Below are 16,399 nucleotides of genomic sequence, written 5' to 3'. Positions count from 1 at the left end.
ACGATCACATATCTCGAGAATAAAACAAAGTAACAATTTATAATATTTTCATTATTTTTTAAAACAAAATAATAAAATAATTAAAAAATTACAAATGCATTGGATTAAAAAAAAATAAGAGAAAATAAAAATGTATTGTTTAATAAAAATATAATGTCACAATCATAACTTTTATATGTATACAATTTGTTTAAAGTATAAATATTAACACAGAAATTGATGTAACAATGGATATAATATTATGGATGTAATACAATCTTAAATAATGATTTATAATTTAAAAATATGTAGGTCTGTATTTTCGATTTTTTATTAGTAAAAAAGATTTATTAATAAAATCTAAGAACTTATTTTTTAAAACGCTTAGTAAAAAATGTAATTGTAAATGTAAAAATAAATTAATTATTTTGAAGTTCAAGATTAGAATATTGTTATATTTCAATTATTGTTGTAAATTGTGACTCAATTCTAGTTTGTTTGTATAATTGATCAGTATTTCCTATAGGTGCACAATAAATACACCGGTGAAGATTTCGATGAAGATTTACGACAAGTGTTGAGACGATCCGGCTGCAAAGATGAAAAGATAGCATTTATTCTCGACGAGTCTAATGTGCTGGATTCCGGTTTTCTTGAACGCATGAACACGTTGCTCGCCAACGGGGAGGTGCCCGGATTGTTTGAGGGTGACGAGTATACGACACTCATGACCCAATGCAAAGAAGGCGCTCAGCGAGAGGGTTTGATGCTGGATTCCAACGAGGAATTGTATAAATGGTTCACCGGCCAAGTTATGAAGAATCTACACGTCGTGTTCACGATGAATCCCAGTACAGACGGCCTGAAGGATCGCGCAGCGACGTCACCCGCATTGTTTAATAGATGCGTGCTGAATTGGTTCGGCGACTGGTCAGATAATGCATTATTCCAGGTCGGCAAAGAGTTCACTAATCGCGTCGACTTAGAAAGACCTATGTGGAAATGTCCGGACTTCTTCCCATCCGTATGTTCATTGATCCCATCGCAACCGACACATAGAGACGCTGTGATAAACGCGTGCGTCTATGTTCACCAGACCTTGCACAAAGCAAACACGCGATTAGCCAAAAGAGGCGCCAGAACAATGGCGATTACACCACGTCATTATTTAGATTTTATCAATCATTTCGTCAAGTTGTATCAAGAAAAGAGAAGCGACTTGGAGGAACAACAATTGCATCTAAATGTTGGTTTGAGTAAAATTGCCGAAACAGTTGAGCAAGTGGAAGAGATGCAGAAGAGTTTGGCTGTTAAGTCTCAAGTAAGATATATTGAACTCACAAGAAATATTTTTTTCTTATTTTAATGCTTTTGTAAAGTCAGCTCTTTGGCTTAAAAAACAGAAAATTATGTGAATTTTTGTTCATACATATACATATATCTTGTAATTAAAAAACTTCTAGTATTGTTATCTTCAAAATAATAAATGTTGAACAAATGAACACTGAACAAAAAATTTTAGCAATAAAAATGTAATTTGTTATTAAAAAATATTTTTTTATAATATTAATATGAAATAATAAGGAAAAATTGAAAGAGAATTGCTTATAATAACAATTTTAAATGTTATAATAAGGCACAGCATTACATTTTTAATAATGTAATGTGTTATAGAGAATTGTATAATTCAGTTTCTTATACAAAAATAATACAAAATTTTTTTATTTGAAAATGTTTTTTAAATGTTTTTAAATTCCATTCTTATAAATATTTAATTATTAAGTTTTTTAAAATTCTTATATTTTATTTGTGATTAAATTATTTAAAACTTTTTTCCATAAAACTTAATATTATTTTAGAAATAATAAATTCTTAGACCGTATAAATGTTTAAACATATCGATAAAAATTGAGAAGGCCTAAACGGTTCCAGCCAGATCTTGGTGCTAATTATAATTTTTGAAAAAATATATTAATAATCTCAGCTCATATAAACTACGTGCCGACAAATTCGTCAGACTTAAAACATAGTTATAAGCTAAATGTCGATGCTTACTAGCATCTTAGAATCCTCCGCTTTATTCGAAAAATTTTAGAAAGTTATATTTTGTTTGTTTGATTAAATTATTTAAAGCTTTTTTCCTCAAAGACACAATGTTATTTTAGAAAGTTATTGAAAGAAACTATATAGTAAAAAATTTACTATAAAACTACAAGAACAAATTCAAAAATGTATATTATTGTCTATAGATTAAGCTTATTTTAAAAATTTGATCATGTTCTTATATCATGTCAAAAGGTTAGAAAACCTTAATGAAACTTTTTACTGCGTTCAGCAGAAAAAGCAGCTTTGTAACTGTTGTAAAATTCTTCAACACGACTGGTTTATACGTTTAAATCTAACAGGAACTAAGAGCAAGAACCAATCGTGTTGAAGAATTTTACAACAGTTACAGTTAAGCTGCTTTTCTGCTGAACGCAACCATCTGTATTATCTTGTTTTTCCATAGGAACTGCAAGCTAAAAATGAAGCTGCTAATGCAAAATTAAGACAAATGGTTAAGGACCAGCAGGAAGCGGAAAAGAAAAAGGTACAGAGTCAAGAAATTCAACAACAATTAGCTATTCAAACGGTAGCTATAAATCAAAAGAGAGACGATGTTATGGCGGATCTTGCTTTGGTGGAACCAGCCGTTATTGATGCTCAAAATGGTATGTCTTCAATGATATTCTTTGTTACAATAGGCGATTTTTGACGACCGTTTGATACATGTACCAAAGCGTACCAAACTGTACCAGAACCAATGAAATATAAGTAAACTTTTATCTTATTGGTTCTAGTATAGTTTGATACATGTTCCAAACCATCGCCAAAAATCGCCTATTATTAAACAAATTTATTGATGTATATTTTTATGACTGGTCGAATAATTGTAAAATCGTTCAAAATTTAATCTTTTAAAAACAATAAATTTTACTTTTTTTTAAATATTTATAATATTGATTAGAGCCACTACACCAATCAATAAACAAATAATTAAATTTCCAAATAGGAAAAATGATATCTTAATCAAATGCGTATGAAAATTAAATCTAAAAAATATAATTTGCAAATTATTATTTTAAAGTATTATTTTAATATTTTAATGTATTTTTAAAATAATTACTTACTTATAATTGTTCAGCGACTGGTGTGATAATCCTAATTATTGAGATTGTAATATCGAGTTAAATTCACTATTACTATGACAAAACTCGAGAAATACAGAAGCAATAGTATCTACATATTTTTCGTTATTTACTTTACGTTTCCGAATTATTTTCATTTCAAAATTGTGGTATAATCGTTCCGGAGTATCCTCGGTTGAAAAAAATTTGCGTATGAATATAGCTGTAAAAGCAATTAAGCGGCAGCATCTCGTCGAGATTCGATCCATGGCGAATCCGCCTGCTATCGTGAAACTGGCACTCGAGTCTATATGCCTGTTGCTAGAGGAAAACGCTATAGACTGGAAGCAGATTCGTGCCGTTATAATGAAGGACAGCTTTATTCCCACTGTCGTCAATTTCAACACGGAAAACATTTCGTAAGAGAGCAATTATCGGGTCTGCTAAATGTTCAACGTTCGCGCGTTTGCGGGGCGTTCTAACACAAAACACGAAGTTTGTAATAGCTTGATACGTGTCTTCTTCCCACTGTCAGGTTTTAGTCAGGGTTGGCAGAATTTCACTTTTTTAAAATTTATTTATAAAATCCAATGATAAAAATTAGTTTTCGAAAAAATCGGCAAACTGGTCTTTTTTTTATTAATATTGATATAGTAAATAGAAAACAACGAAAATAAATTTAAAAAAACCTTTTTTAATTTATTTGGATCTAATTCATGAATCATGGATCAAATTGTTTTCTTTTTGTTTTAAGGAGTTAAAAAGTATAATTAAATGTACAAAACATAGATAAAAATTGTTAATTCTATTTAATTCTACTACTGCTTTTTTAAAATGTTTTTTTATTAAACTAAAAATTAATATAAAATTTAATAACATTTGTATCTCTTGAGATTTTATTTGTAAAAATTATTTTACAAATTAATTATAATTAAAAAATTATTTTATTATAAGGTTTTATTCTTATTAATTTGTTATTATTAATTAGTTTTATTTTTTTATCATTGCATAGTGATTATGATTTATTAATTAAAACAAAAAATATTTTTTTGCATAAACATATTTTTTATAATTTTTGTTAATTTATTTTATTGGATAAAATCCTACACAATAAAGACCAGAATTTGTCATGGTTTTCCCACTCACTAAATTTTTCTAGCCAACTCTGATTTTAACGCGTTTTCGTCGCGTCTGCATTATTACAATTACAAGGAGAGCATGCAACAATAATATTCTAATGGGAGATATTGTTAACAAAAATATGTTATTAGATTATACACTTATGGAAGAAGTGTTTAATTTTTCAAAATATTTTAAAATTAAACATTTTTTATATGAGTGTGTATCTTTATAAATGTAAAGATGATATGTATAACATGTATATAACGTATATTACTTATTATGTTGCCTCTTTTAAATCTAACGCTATAGATCACGCAGAGAAAGACCAGCATTCTTTTTTATGTAATTTTATTATAATTTTAACGTCTGCATTTTCTTTCTTGTACCATATAACATCCTCTTTGACTGTTCGTACAGCTGTGAAATCGATAAAGAAACAACATTTAGTCGAAGTTCGTTCCATGGCGAATCCGCCGGCTCTCGTAAAGGTCGCATTGGAATCTATCTGCTTGTTGCTCGGCGAAAACGCCAGCGATTGGAAATCTATCCGTGCAGTCATCATGAGGGACAATTTTATCAATACTATTGTCTCTAATTTCAGTACTGAGGACATTACGTAAGCATTTATTATTTGTCTTCTTGTTGTGATACCGAGATATCAGCTATCAGAAATTTAAATATATTGCACACATAATATTAGCATTGAGTTATATGATTATCAGAACAATAAAAAATATACTTAAAAAATCTTATTTTTAACTTCTACAAATGCTCCACAAAGTTAACATAATAAGAATAAATCTAAATAAAAAAAATATATTTTTTAAAAATTATTTTATTTCAAAAGTGTTTAAATTATTTAAATTACTTATGACAAAGTAAAAAAACTTAATAAAAGATTATTTGAATTGTATTATTATTTTTATATTTATTATGCTCTATGATATTAAAAAAACAAAAAGGTTAAATTAAATACCTACATATTTAATATTAAGTGTAATTGTTCTAATTTATATTTTTATTACAATAAATAATAAATATTTAACTTTATTTTTTATGAAAAATGAATATTATTAGTGTGTGTTTAGAAATCAATGATCTAATAAATTTCTTTGTGTAATATAATAACTGTTGCAGTATATTTTATTATTTTGATTGTTTTTATTTTGCTATATTTGTTTTGAATATTCTGTCCACTATTATATTAAGAAAGACTGATAAATTTAAAATTAAGAAACAATATGTAAAATAAAATATGAATTGTATGTCTAAAATACGTAAAGATATGCTACAACATATTTTAAATTATAATTTTATAGAAGACCAATTACATTTATATTCAGTTAATTTCGTTATTATAGTCAAACAAAAAATATCCTAGCATATTTTGGTTGACCTAATAATTATATTTGACCACATTGACGATTAAAATGTTAGCTCATAAATTTACTACAAATTTTTAACTTAAATGTTTGCTGGTCTTGTTTTTTGCGTTGTCATTAAATTCTATTTTATTCAATTTTTTCTGTTGTTGAATATATTGAAAGATATTGTAAATAGTAAATTGGTGTTTTCTTATCCCACAATCTATTTAATTAATACATCATAATAAAACAATTAATGATAATTTCATTTTTTACAAATGCATTTCTTTTAACAAACAATTTTAAAAATCGCTTTGAAATACGCAATATATATACTTAACTGTTCCTCAAAAATTTCAGCATGCTCAAGATTTTTTGTGTTTCACAAAACGTATAAAAAAAGTTTTCAAAAAATATTGAATATATTTATGTAATTTAAACACATAGTAACATTTTTCTCTTTTTTCTATAAACTTTTTAGTTTGGAAGTTAAAAACATTTTATTGGTGAGAAATTATCGCACCAATTTTTTTTAAGAATTTTAGAACATAGAGAAAGCTTACTTTAAAAATATTTTTTTTTGTTATTTTTACGATAATGTTTCATTGTTTATAACTTCAAAGCGCTTCAAGTAAAAAAAATTTAGTAATTTTTAATTTTATATAATTAGAGACAATATTTAGAGACACATTATTGTAGGGACGAAACTGAAAGATACAAAGCTCTGTCTATTCTCTTTAAAATACATTTTTGAACTTTTTTTTCGATTTTGAACGATATATTGCATATTGACAAGTTTTAATAACAAAAATTGTTATATGTGTACAACTGTTGTTATTTTTTTATTGCATGTTAACGATATTTGATTAATTTGTCACTAATATTAATGTATTTAAATTTTGTTTATTGACAATAAACATATTAACGGAATTTAACAATATATATGAAGTATATACTTCTTCTATTAATAACTGCCTTAAGATTGGTTTCCAGTTTTCTGTTGAAATAATAGTTTTACATAGTCAGAAGAATTAAATATACAAAAAAAAATATATATAACAAAAATGTTATATTAAAATACAGTTAAAGAACTATTTTATTCTAAAGATAATACAGAAATTAATAAATGTTTTATTTAGCGATGAGGTGAGAGAAAAAATGAAGAGTCGCTATCTGAGTAATCCCGATTATAACTTCGATAAAGTAAATCGCGCTAGCTTGGCTTGTGGTCCTATGGTGAAATGGGCTACAGCGCAGGTAATTTTTATCATTTAAAATGTAAAAAAAAATTGAGTATTCAGCAACAGGTGGAAGAAAGTTTAAGGAGTGATTCCAGGCCATTAAGAAAAGGAAGATCAAGAACAACAAAAATTAAGGTTTTGTTTTTTCATGAAACCAAAATTAGCAAAGATTCCTGATACTTACAAAAAGTTTAGTGAAAAATAGGGTTGTAAGGAGTCAGTACGGTTATCAATGCAACAAAACAAGGGTTTCGTTTTTTAATTATAAATATTTAAATCTTTACATAAAAATTACCTAAAGCATGTAAATACTTAGATATTTAAAAAACAAAGTCCTCCATCGTAATTTTGTTATTTTTGATTTTGTAATTTTGAATATTTAAATGTCTCATAAAATATTGGGGCAATATTAAATTGGACGATAATTAATACTTAAAGGAGTTCACATAAAAAGTGTTTAAAGCATGTTAATATTTAAATATTTATAATTAAAAAACGAAGTTTTAATTGAAATTGTACTATTTTTTTATTTTTATTTTATTATTTAGAATCATTCTTTAAATATTTTCCTACCTGTTACCGAACATTCTGTATATCTGAATATCTATTCTGTATATCTTCCAAGAAGATATATCTTAAAAATAAATATATTTTCAGATCGAGTATGCTGATATGTTGAAGCGAGTCGAACCTCTGCGTGACGAACTTTATTCTTTAGAGCGGCAAGCAGAAACTAATAAATTAAAAGGCGAGGAAGTAAAAAATTTGATCGCTCAACTGGAGCAAAGCATAGCGTCATACAAAGAGGAATATGCTCAACTTATCTCACAAGCACAGGCTATTAAAGCTGATTTGGAAAGCGTGCAAGCTAAGGTGGACAGATCAATCGCTTTGTTAAAATCCTTGGTCATCGAAAGAGAAAGATGGGAAGCAACGAGCGAAACGTTTAAGAGTCAAATGTCCACTATAATCGGAGATGTTCTATTATCTTCCGCTTTCTTGGCTTATGCCGGCTATTTCGATCAACATGTAAGTTCCAGTTTTTTAAAAAAGATATTCTCGCTTTTCAAAGGAGGATTTAAAAAAATTTAAACATTTTTAATAGTTTGACCTTTGACAAAGAAATATGTAAAAAGAGCAGACTTGCAAAATTTTTTAATGTATAAATTGTTTACAAAATTTTTAATGCATTTTTTCAAAAATGTTATAATAAAAAATCAACACTAAAAAATAGTACCGAAAAATGTGTCATTGATATTTCTTTTTTTTGCACTTGGTATGTTTTGTTAAATTATATTAATGCATAACGAAATGTATTTTATTTTAGTATCGTCAAAATCTTTTTACCACGTGGTGCCAACACCTACAACACGCAAACTTGCAATTCAGACCCGATATTGCGAGAACAGAATATTTGTCCAATCCGGACGAGCGTTTGAGGTGGCAGGCGAACGCATTACCTACCGACGATCTATGCACCGAGAATGCGATCATGTTGAAGCGTTTTAATAGATATCCATTAATTATCGATCCATCTGGTCAGGCGACAGAATTCATTATGAATGAGTTTAAAGATCGGAAAATTACGAAGACTAGTTTCTTGGATGATTCATTCAGGAAAAATCTAGAGAGTGCTCTACGATTCGGTAATCCCCTTCTGGTTCAGGACGTGGAGAATTATGATCCTATATTGAATCCTGTATTGAACAGAGAATTGAGGCGAACGGGCGGACGCGTGCTGATTACGCTCGGTGACCAGGATATAGATCTCTCACCTTCCTTTGTCATCTTCTTGTCAACAAGAGATCCGACGGTAGAATTTCCGCCGGATATTTGTTCGCGTGTAACATTTGTTAACTTCACCGTTACCAGAAGTTCTCTGCAAAGTCAGTGTTTGAATCAGGTGCTAAAAGCCGAACGTCCAGATATTGACGAGAAGAGATCTGACCTGCTGAAGCTTCAAGGAGAGTTCCACTTGAGACTGCGACAACTTGAGAAGTCTTTATTGCAGGCGTTAAATGATGCCAAGGGCAAGATTCTTGATGATGATTCTGTGATCACCACTCTCGAAACTCTGAAACAGGAGGCCGCCGATATCAGTAAGAAAGTGGAAGAAACGGACAAGGTCATAGCGGAAATCGAAACCGTCTCCCAACAGTATATGCCTCTATCTCAGGCGTGCTCGAACATGTACTTCACGATGGATAGCCTTAACCAAGTACACTTTTTGTATCAGTATTCGCTGAAGATGTTCCTAGACATCTTTACATCTGTGTTGTCACAAAATCCAAAATTATCCGGTATGTCGGATTACGGTCAACGGCTCACGCAAATCACGCGTGACTTATTTGCCGTCTGTTATGAACGAGTCGCCCGAGGAATGTTACATACGGACAGATTGACATTTGCTTTGCTGCTCTGTCGCATCCACTTGAAAGGCATACCCTCGGAATCTACCTACGACAGCGAGTTCACATTCTTTTTGCGCGGTAAGGAAGGCGTGCTGAACATCCGAGCACCTCCAGTATCTAATCTCAGCTCGGAGCAGCAGGAGGCAATGATGCGTCTGAGCATAAGATTACCCGCTTTCAAGAAACTTCCAGAAAAGATCCAGGAGAGTTCAGAATTCAGCGCGTGGCTACAGTCGCCCACACCCGAGACGTGTGTGCCGAAGCTGTGGGATGAGGAGAAGCCACTGTCGCCTACAGGCACGGCAATGCATCAATTGCTAATAATACAGGCTTTCCGACCGGATCGCGTGATCGCAGCCGCATCCCTGGTGGTAGCCTCTGCTTTTAACGAGTCCTTCATGCCGGCCGCAGAAGCTGAGCTCGATTTCGCGTCCGTTGTAGAAAACCAATTGAAAGCGACCGTGCCGGCTTTACTGTGCTCTGTGCCAGGCTTCGACGCTTCGGGCAGAGTGGATGATCTAGCCGCGGAATTGAGCAAGCAGATAGCCAGCATTGCTATCGGATCGGCGGAAGGATTCAATCAAGCTGATCGGGCTATAAACATGGCTGTGAAAGCCGGTAGATGGGTGCTATTGAAGAACGTACACCTTGCTCCGCAGTGGTTGGTGCAGCTAGAGAAGAAGCTACACAGTCTTCAGCCACACACTAGCTTCCGACTGTTCTTAACGATGGAGATTAATCCTAAAGTACCGGTGAATCTATTGAGAGCTGGTAGGATTTTCGTGTATGAGCCGCCTCCTGGTATACGGGCAAATTTGTTGCGCACGTTTAGCACTGTGCCCGCTTCGAGAATGATGCGAGCGCCCAATGAGAGGGCCCGTTTATACTTCTTGCTCGCGTGGTTTCACGCGATTGTGCAGGAACGTTTGCGTTATGTACCGTTAGGTTGGGCTAAGCACTATGAATTCAATGAGAGCGATCTGAGAGTCGCCTGCGACACCTTGGACACATGGATCGAAGCCACGGCTATGGGCAGGACAAACCTACCTCCGGAAAAAGTGCCTTGGGATGCTCTGGTGACTCTTCTTTCTCAGTGTATCTACGGTGGCAAGATTGACAACGATTTCGATCAACGTCTTCTGGCTTCTTTCTTGAGCAAACTCTTTACTCCGCGCTCATTTGAAGCTGACTTCGCCTTGGTTGCCAATATTGATGGCGCGCAAGGTAATCAAAGACACATCACGATGCCAGATGGTACTAGGCGCGACCACTTTTTGAAATGGATCGAATCTCTTTCGGATAGACAGACACCTTCTTGGCTTGGCCTGCCGAATAATGCAGAGAAAGTGCTTCTGACCACAAGAGGAACCGATTTAGTCTCCAAACTTCTCAAGATGCAACAGTTGGAAGATGAGGATGAACTAGCGTACTCGAACGAAGAGTCTCTAGACACGCCAAGAGAAGCTGAAGCAGATGGTCGACCATCTTGGATGAGAACTCTACACAATTCGGCATCCACTTGGTTACAATTACTTCCGAAAAATCTACCGACCTTGAAGAGAACAGTCGAAAATATCAAAGATCCTTTGTATAGATATTTTGAGCGGGAAGTCAATAGCGGAGCGAAATTACTTCAAGATGTTATCCATGACTTGGAGGATGTCGTATTAATTTGTCAAGTAAGTGTTTTACTTCTATTTTATTCTCGAATATAAAATGGAGCTAATATAATTTAATATAATGATATATTATATATTTTTAACAGGGCGAGAAGAAACAGACTAATTATCATAGAACGATGCTATCCGAGTTAGTAAAAGGCATTCTGCCAGTTGGTTGGAGGCGATATACTGTGCCAAGAGGTTGTACAGTCATACAATGGATCACCGATTTTAGCCATAGGGTTTCGCAACTGCAAGAAGTTTCACGTTTAGTTTCCCAAGGCGGAGCAAAGGAGATAAAGGTTTATTTTCATTTTCATCATTGCACTTATTTCACTGTTATTTTATCATTGAATTTTAAGGAAGTTTTCTAATTTAAACACGAAGAAGGAGTCACGTAACTTTATTTATATATATCTTAATACAAAAACTTGTCATCGCTATCTTTAAAATAATAAATAATGGATAAATTTTAAGCGATAAAACTTTAAGCGATAATAATTTGTTATTAAAAAATATTTTCTTACAATATTGAAATAAATATTGTAATGAAAAATTTAGAAAAAAAACGTTTATAATGATTAAAATATGGCACATTATCACGTTTTCACTAATGTAGCATTATATTTCAAGAAAAGTGTATAAATTATGATTATACACTTCTCTTTAAATATAATGATTTCTTACACAAAAATAGTATAGTGAAACTTCAGTTCTTTAATTCCAAAATGTTCTTAGAATTTTTTCTTTTTTATAAACAATTATTTTAAAAAATTCTTATATTCTTATATTATGTTCATTATTAAATTGTTAAAAATTTTTTTTTTTTTTAAGAATTTTTCAATGCTATTTTTAAAAAAGTAAAGAAAACTGAAAGTAGTCCAAAAATGTGAAAAATATTCAGGAATACTTATATATTAGTCATAAACTTGTTCTTAAAATTTGATTAAATCCTTGTATTCCTATTTTTAAAAAGGCATGTAATGAAGCCTCTTTTCCGCGATGCTGATTGGTTCTCTCGCTGCGATTACTTTGTGTTGCGAAAGTAACTCATTACGATTGAATTTTGACAGCTATCAAATTTGTTTAGATGATTATCAATGCAATTACATATATATATAATTATTGTTGTAGTTTATTTTCAAAAAATAAAAAATAACGCACGCGAAGCACGCGTCTATAGTGTTTGGTTCTCCTATCTTAAAAAAGGCATGTAATAAGCCTCTTTTCCGTGATGCTGATTGATTCTTTCGCTGCGCTTACTTCATGTTGTGAGAGAACTGTTATTGCGATTAAATTTTGACAGTTGTCAAATTTGTATAGATGGTTATCTATACAATTATTGTTGTAGTTTATTTTCAAAAAGTAAAAAATAAAAAGTTAAATAGCGTGCGTCTGTAGTGTCTAGTATACATGAAAAAAATTGAACAAAAAACTTCTTTAATTAGATTTTTTAGAGAAAAATATGTTTACTTTTCATTGAATTCGCTCGAATTGACTGGAATTGAATAAAATTATAAATCAATTTGGTTTCAGAGTTTCCCAGTTTGGCTGGGAGGTTTGTTGAATCCTGAAGCTTACATCACTGCAACCAGGCAATGCATTGCGCAGGCTAACAGTTGGTCACTCGAAGAATTGCAGTTGAACGTAACTATTGGCGATGGTGATAACATCGCTACGGACGATTGCTCCTTCGCCGTTACCGGTTTAAAATTGCAAGGTGCACAATGTAAGGATAACCAATTGTATTTAACTTCGACTATCATGACTGATCTACCGGTTACCATGCTGAGATGGGCACGATCATCTACGGAAGATATCAGAAAGGGCAAGCTATCCTTACCGGTTTATTTGAACAGCACACGTACTGAACTGCTATTTACTGTTGACTTGAATATTGCTCCTAGTCAAGAACCGCACAGTTTTTACGAGAGAGGGGTCGCTGTATTAACATCTACCGCTTTGAATTAATAATTGCTTAAACAATTAAAATTAGAAAAATTACCAAAAATTATAAAGCAGAGTATTATCATGATAAGATAAAAACAATTTATGACATATATCGCCGCATGTTATGTCGTTTGTAAAGAGAGCACAGTGACATGCAACTCACTACAAACCTAAAGTATAAAAATATTAAGGAAATATATTTTACGCTGAATTGCTTTCATATCTTCAAAAGATTTTGTGCTCCAAAGAATTGTACAATTAGGAAATGAATATTTTCGACGCGTAATTAAATGTACATCATTCGTTTATAAAAAATAACATTGTCATGTAAGAGGTTGTAATATATATATAGTTTATTTTATATTATATTTAATATTATGTTTAGATTTAAAAAAAACATGATTTTCTGTAACAAAGATTTTATTATGTTCGCCTAGATGTAAGTATCGAGATATTATAGTGTTTATAATCTTAATGATATCTAATAAAGTCATACTATGAAATTTTCTCTTTATTATTTATATTCATAATTTAATAACTGTATTATGTATCTTAAATATATATCTTAAAATCTACATGTTTTAAATTATAGATGTCTGGTATTAGGTGTAACACTACTTATGAATAAGTAGAGCGGACTAAATTGAGTCGAAAAGTCCTATGCCATTTTACAGTCTTTGGAATAATTAATAACTTATTAATTTATAAAGATAACTTAATCAGTCTTACTTACTCTCAGTTTATCTTTTCATTTCAGTTACTTTATTAAAAAATTCAATAAAGTTTAATAAAAATTTACTTACATTTATTTTCATTAGATTTACTACTCACATCGAAAATGTTCACATAGAAATCGATTTTGATGGATAGACAAATGTACTTTAGATTCAATAAACGTCTTATCGTTATTTAAAAAAAGTCTGAAGAACATAGTCGCTATATGTTTTTTTACTTGCAACGTAATTCTTAATTTGAACCAGAGTACTACTATTACGTTATTAAATAATCAATTTAATGATATTAACGCTAATAAGCTATTGTTATAGCAATTATAGTTCTATTGTAGCAATGATGATACATTAAAAAATTTTTTTATTTATTACATATTAGATACATGAGCATCATATACGTATGGAATATTAAAAAATACTACAATTTTCTCAAAACACAACTTACAGTAATATATCATTGTAATAATTATTTGTATTATTGTAACATAATTTTACACAGACATGCACTTCTTGTACAATGTGTCAGTGCAGTTATTGTGTTAAGAGCTTACGCCAGTAATACATATTTTAAATCTTTCAGATTGTTCGTGTACTGTATTATTTGTTAGATGGTCCTGCAATTTTCTGAAAAACAAATATTTCAAAGTTAACATTACATTATATTGGACACAAGAATGTTTCGTTCTTTTTCTACAAAATACAAACATTTCTTAAAAATAAATAGAAGTGATTTGAGTAAGACCTGAGCTGAATAAAACTTAATTAATTTTATTTTTTAACTCTATTTATCTGTAACACAGATAAAGGAATAAAACAAAAATTTTTATTAGAAATATAAAAATATTATGTAAAAATGAATTACAAGAACCAAAAATATACCGAAAAAAACCATAAACGACAATAATTTAATGGTTCCAGTGTTATAAATTTAACGGAAATATGCGGTTACGGTTTACGGTTTTTTTTAGTCGGTCTGACTAAAAAACGATTGTGACACCGATTACCAGTTTCGATTCGGTCTGGATCTCTGATTAAAACATAAAAATAATTGGTAAGTTGCACTATTAAATTTTTTATATATTTTTTTAACTAATAGACAAACTTGGTTGAATAATTTTATAAATACTGTCACAGCCTAGCGACAATTACGAAAATTTTGTAACGTGATTTCTGTAATGTATTTCTTTTATAGATTTGGAAATTCTTTTCCAGTAGTGGAATTCTGTAACTCGTTATCTTGTCGTTATGTGTTATAACGATAGTTGCGCAGCTTTTTTACCATATAAAATATCTGCGCAACTGTCGTTATAACACATAACGACAAGATTATATGATTACTATCAATCTGGAAACTGGATTTCATATCAAGAACGAAGAAATATAAAATAAAAAACTTATAAAAGAAATATACACAAAAGTTATTGATCGTTACAAAAGTTATTGATTAATCGATAAATTAGACACTTCAGCATTCTCTTAAATTTAAACAGTCAAACATTTTATTACGTTGTTTTTATCATACAAATGGATGTGCAAAAATTACGTGATTATATTATATAGAATATAAGTAATTATATAAAAGGTTGTAAAGAAAAAAACGTTTTTTTTCTTCAATTTTATTTTATAATTATCGCAATTATTACATGTATATATCGCTGTTTTGTACAGTAGTCAAAATTTGCCCAAAATACACGTTACAATTATCACAAATGCATTTTACTGCAGATATCTGAAAAAAAACTCCATGCATCCGAAAATTCGTATCAATTCGTATAGCGCAAAATATCTGTCGTAAATATGCATTCGTAATTTCTAAAATTAAAATAAACATTTATCATTAAAATAAACATATAAAAAATATACATTGTATATATGAGAAAGAGAGAGTATAATGTGTATAGGGAAGGTACATATGTACATAATTATGTACTAATAGAACAAAACAACTATGGAAACTATGGACACACAAGAAATATAATTACACAACATAAAGTTTTACAAATTTATATTACGATACAACACAAAAATGCAAGATTTTTTATGTTATTTTACCCAGTCATTCTCATTTTGTATTGAACACAGAATATATATAATTCAATTTCGTTAATGCAAAAAAAATCGTACATCGAAAGAACGATTGTTATAATACTTAATAGAAACATATGTATTTTTGAAAAATAATTGTATCATATGTATATAATATAATTATAATATAAATTAATTATACCTAATTATATATTAAATATTAAAATGCAATTTATGTACTATTGTAATAAAGTTATTAGATGCATGCATGTGCACGCGCGCGCGTATGTATGTACGTATACGTTTAATATATACTATTATAACTTTACTTTTTTAAACAATTATGTTTATATAAATCACTTTATCTTATAATTTTATAGACAGTATTGAAAAAAAATATTTAACGATATATCTCATATATTACAATGTGTTAAAATATAAAATCGCATGTAAAGTATTAATGTATGAACATTATTTTTATTTTTTTATACACTCAAAATTGAAAAGGCAACTTATCAACTTTGATAAAAAAATTATGTAAAAATATATTATATTTCATATTTCAAAGTAGCAAAAAATATTTTAAACAAAAATAACATATTTATTTAAAAATATATATTTTTTTAATAATTTTCTCATATATGGGGTCTTGTTTACGTGTAACACAAAGATGTTAAAACCAAATTGATATCAAATTTTTGTTTAAAATATTTTTTGCTACTTTAAAAAAATATTTCAATCTTTTACA

The 16,399-nt window shown here is 30.0% G+C and overlaps 1 protein-coding gene across 8 annotated transcripts in view; it reads left to right on the top strand.

The window, feature by feature from the left end:
• Positions 1 to 13,398, top strand: part of LOC105829915 (dynein heavy chain, cytoplasmic) — a 31,731-nt gene extending 18,333 nt beyond the window's left edge. For 2 of the 8 annotated variants that reach the window (XM_012669262.3, XM_012669109.3), the window contains 8 exons: positions 506 to 1,300; positions 2,489 to 2,690; positions 3,370 to 3,565; positions 6,772 to 6,889; positions 7,531 to 7,902; positions 8,201 to 10,963; positions 11,050 to 11,247; positions 12,482 to 13,398. In XM_012669262.3, coding sequence (XP_012524716.1) covers positions 506 to 1,300; positions 2,489 to 2,690; positions 3,370 to 3,565; positions 6,772 to 6,889; positions 7,531 to 7,902; positions 8,201 to 10,963; positions 11,050 to 11,247; positions 12,482 to 12,916 — 5,079 coding nt within the window. In that variant the 3' untranslated portion in view covers positions 12,917 to 13,398. Of the gene's footprint in view, positions 1 to 505; positions 1,301 to 2,488; positions 2,691 to 3,369; positions 3,566 to 4,685; positions 4,885 to 6,771; positions 6,890 to 7,530; positions 7,903 to 8,200; positions 10,964 to 11,049; positions 11,248 to 12,481 lie in introns of all 8 variants that reach the window. The other 6 variants (XM_012669183.3, XM_012669034.2, XM_012669538.3 and 3 more) reach the window with 3 other exon arrangements.
• The last annotated feature ends 3,001 nt before the right edge of the window (positions 13,399 to 16,399 follow it).

Source organism: Monomorium pharaonis, chromosome 3 (genome assembly GCF_013373865.1).
Source record: "Monomorium pharaonis isolate MP-MQ-018 chromosome 3, ASM1337386v2, whole genome shotgun sequence".
NCBI lineage: Eukaryota > Metazoa > Arthropoda > Insecta > Hymenoptera > Formicidae > Monomorium > Monomorium pharaonis.
This window is presented reverse-complemented; position numbering and strand designations above follow the sequence as displayed.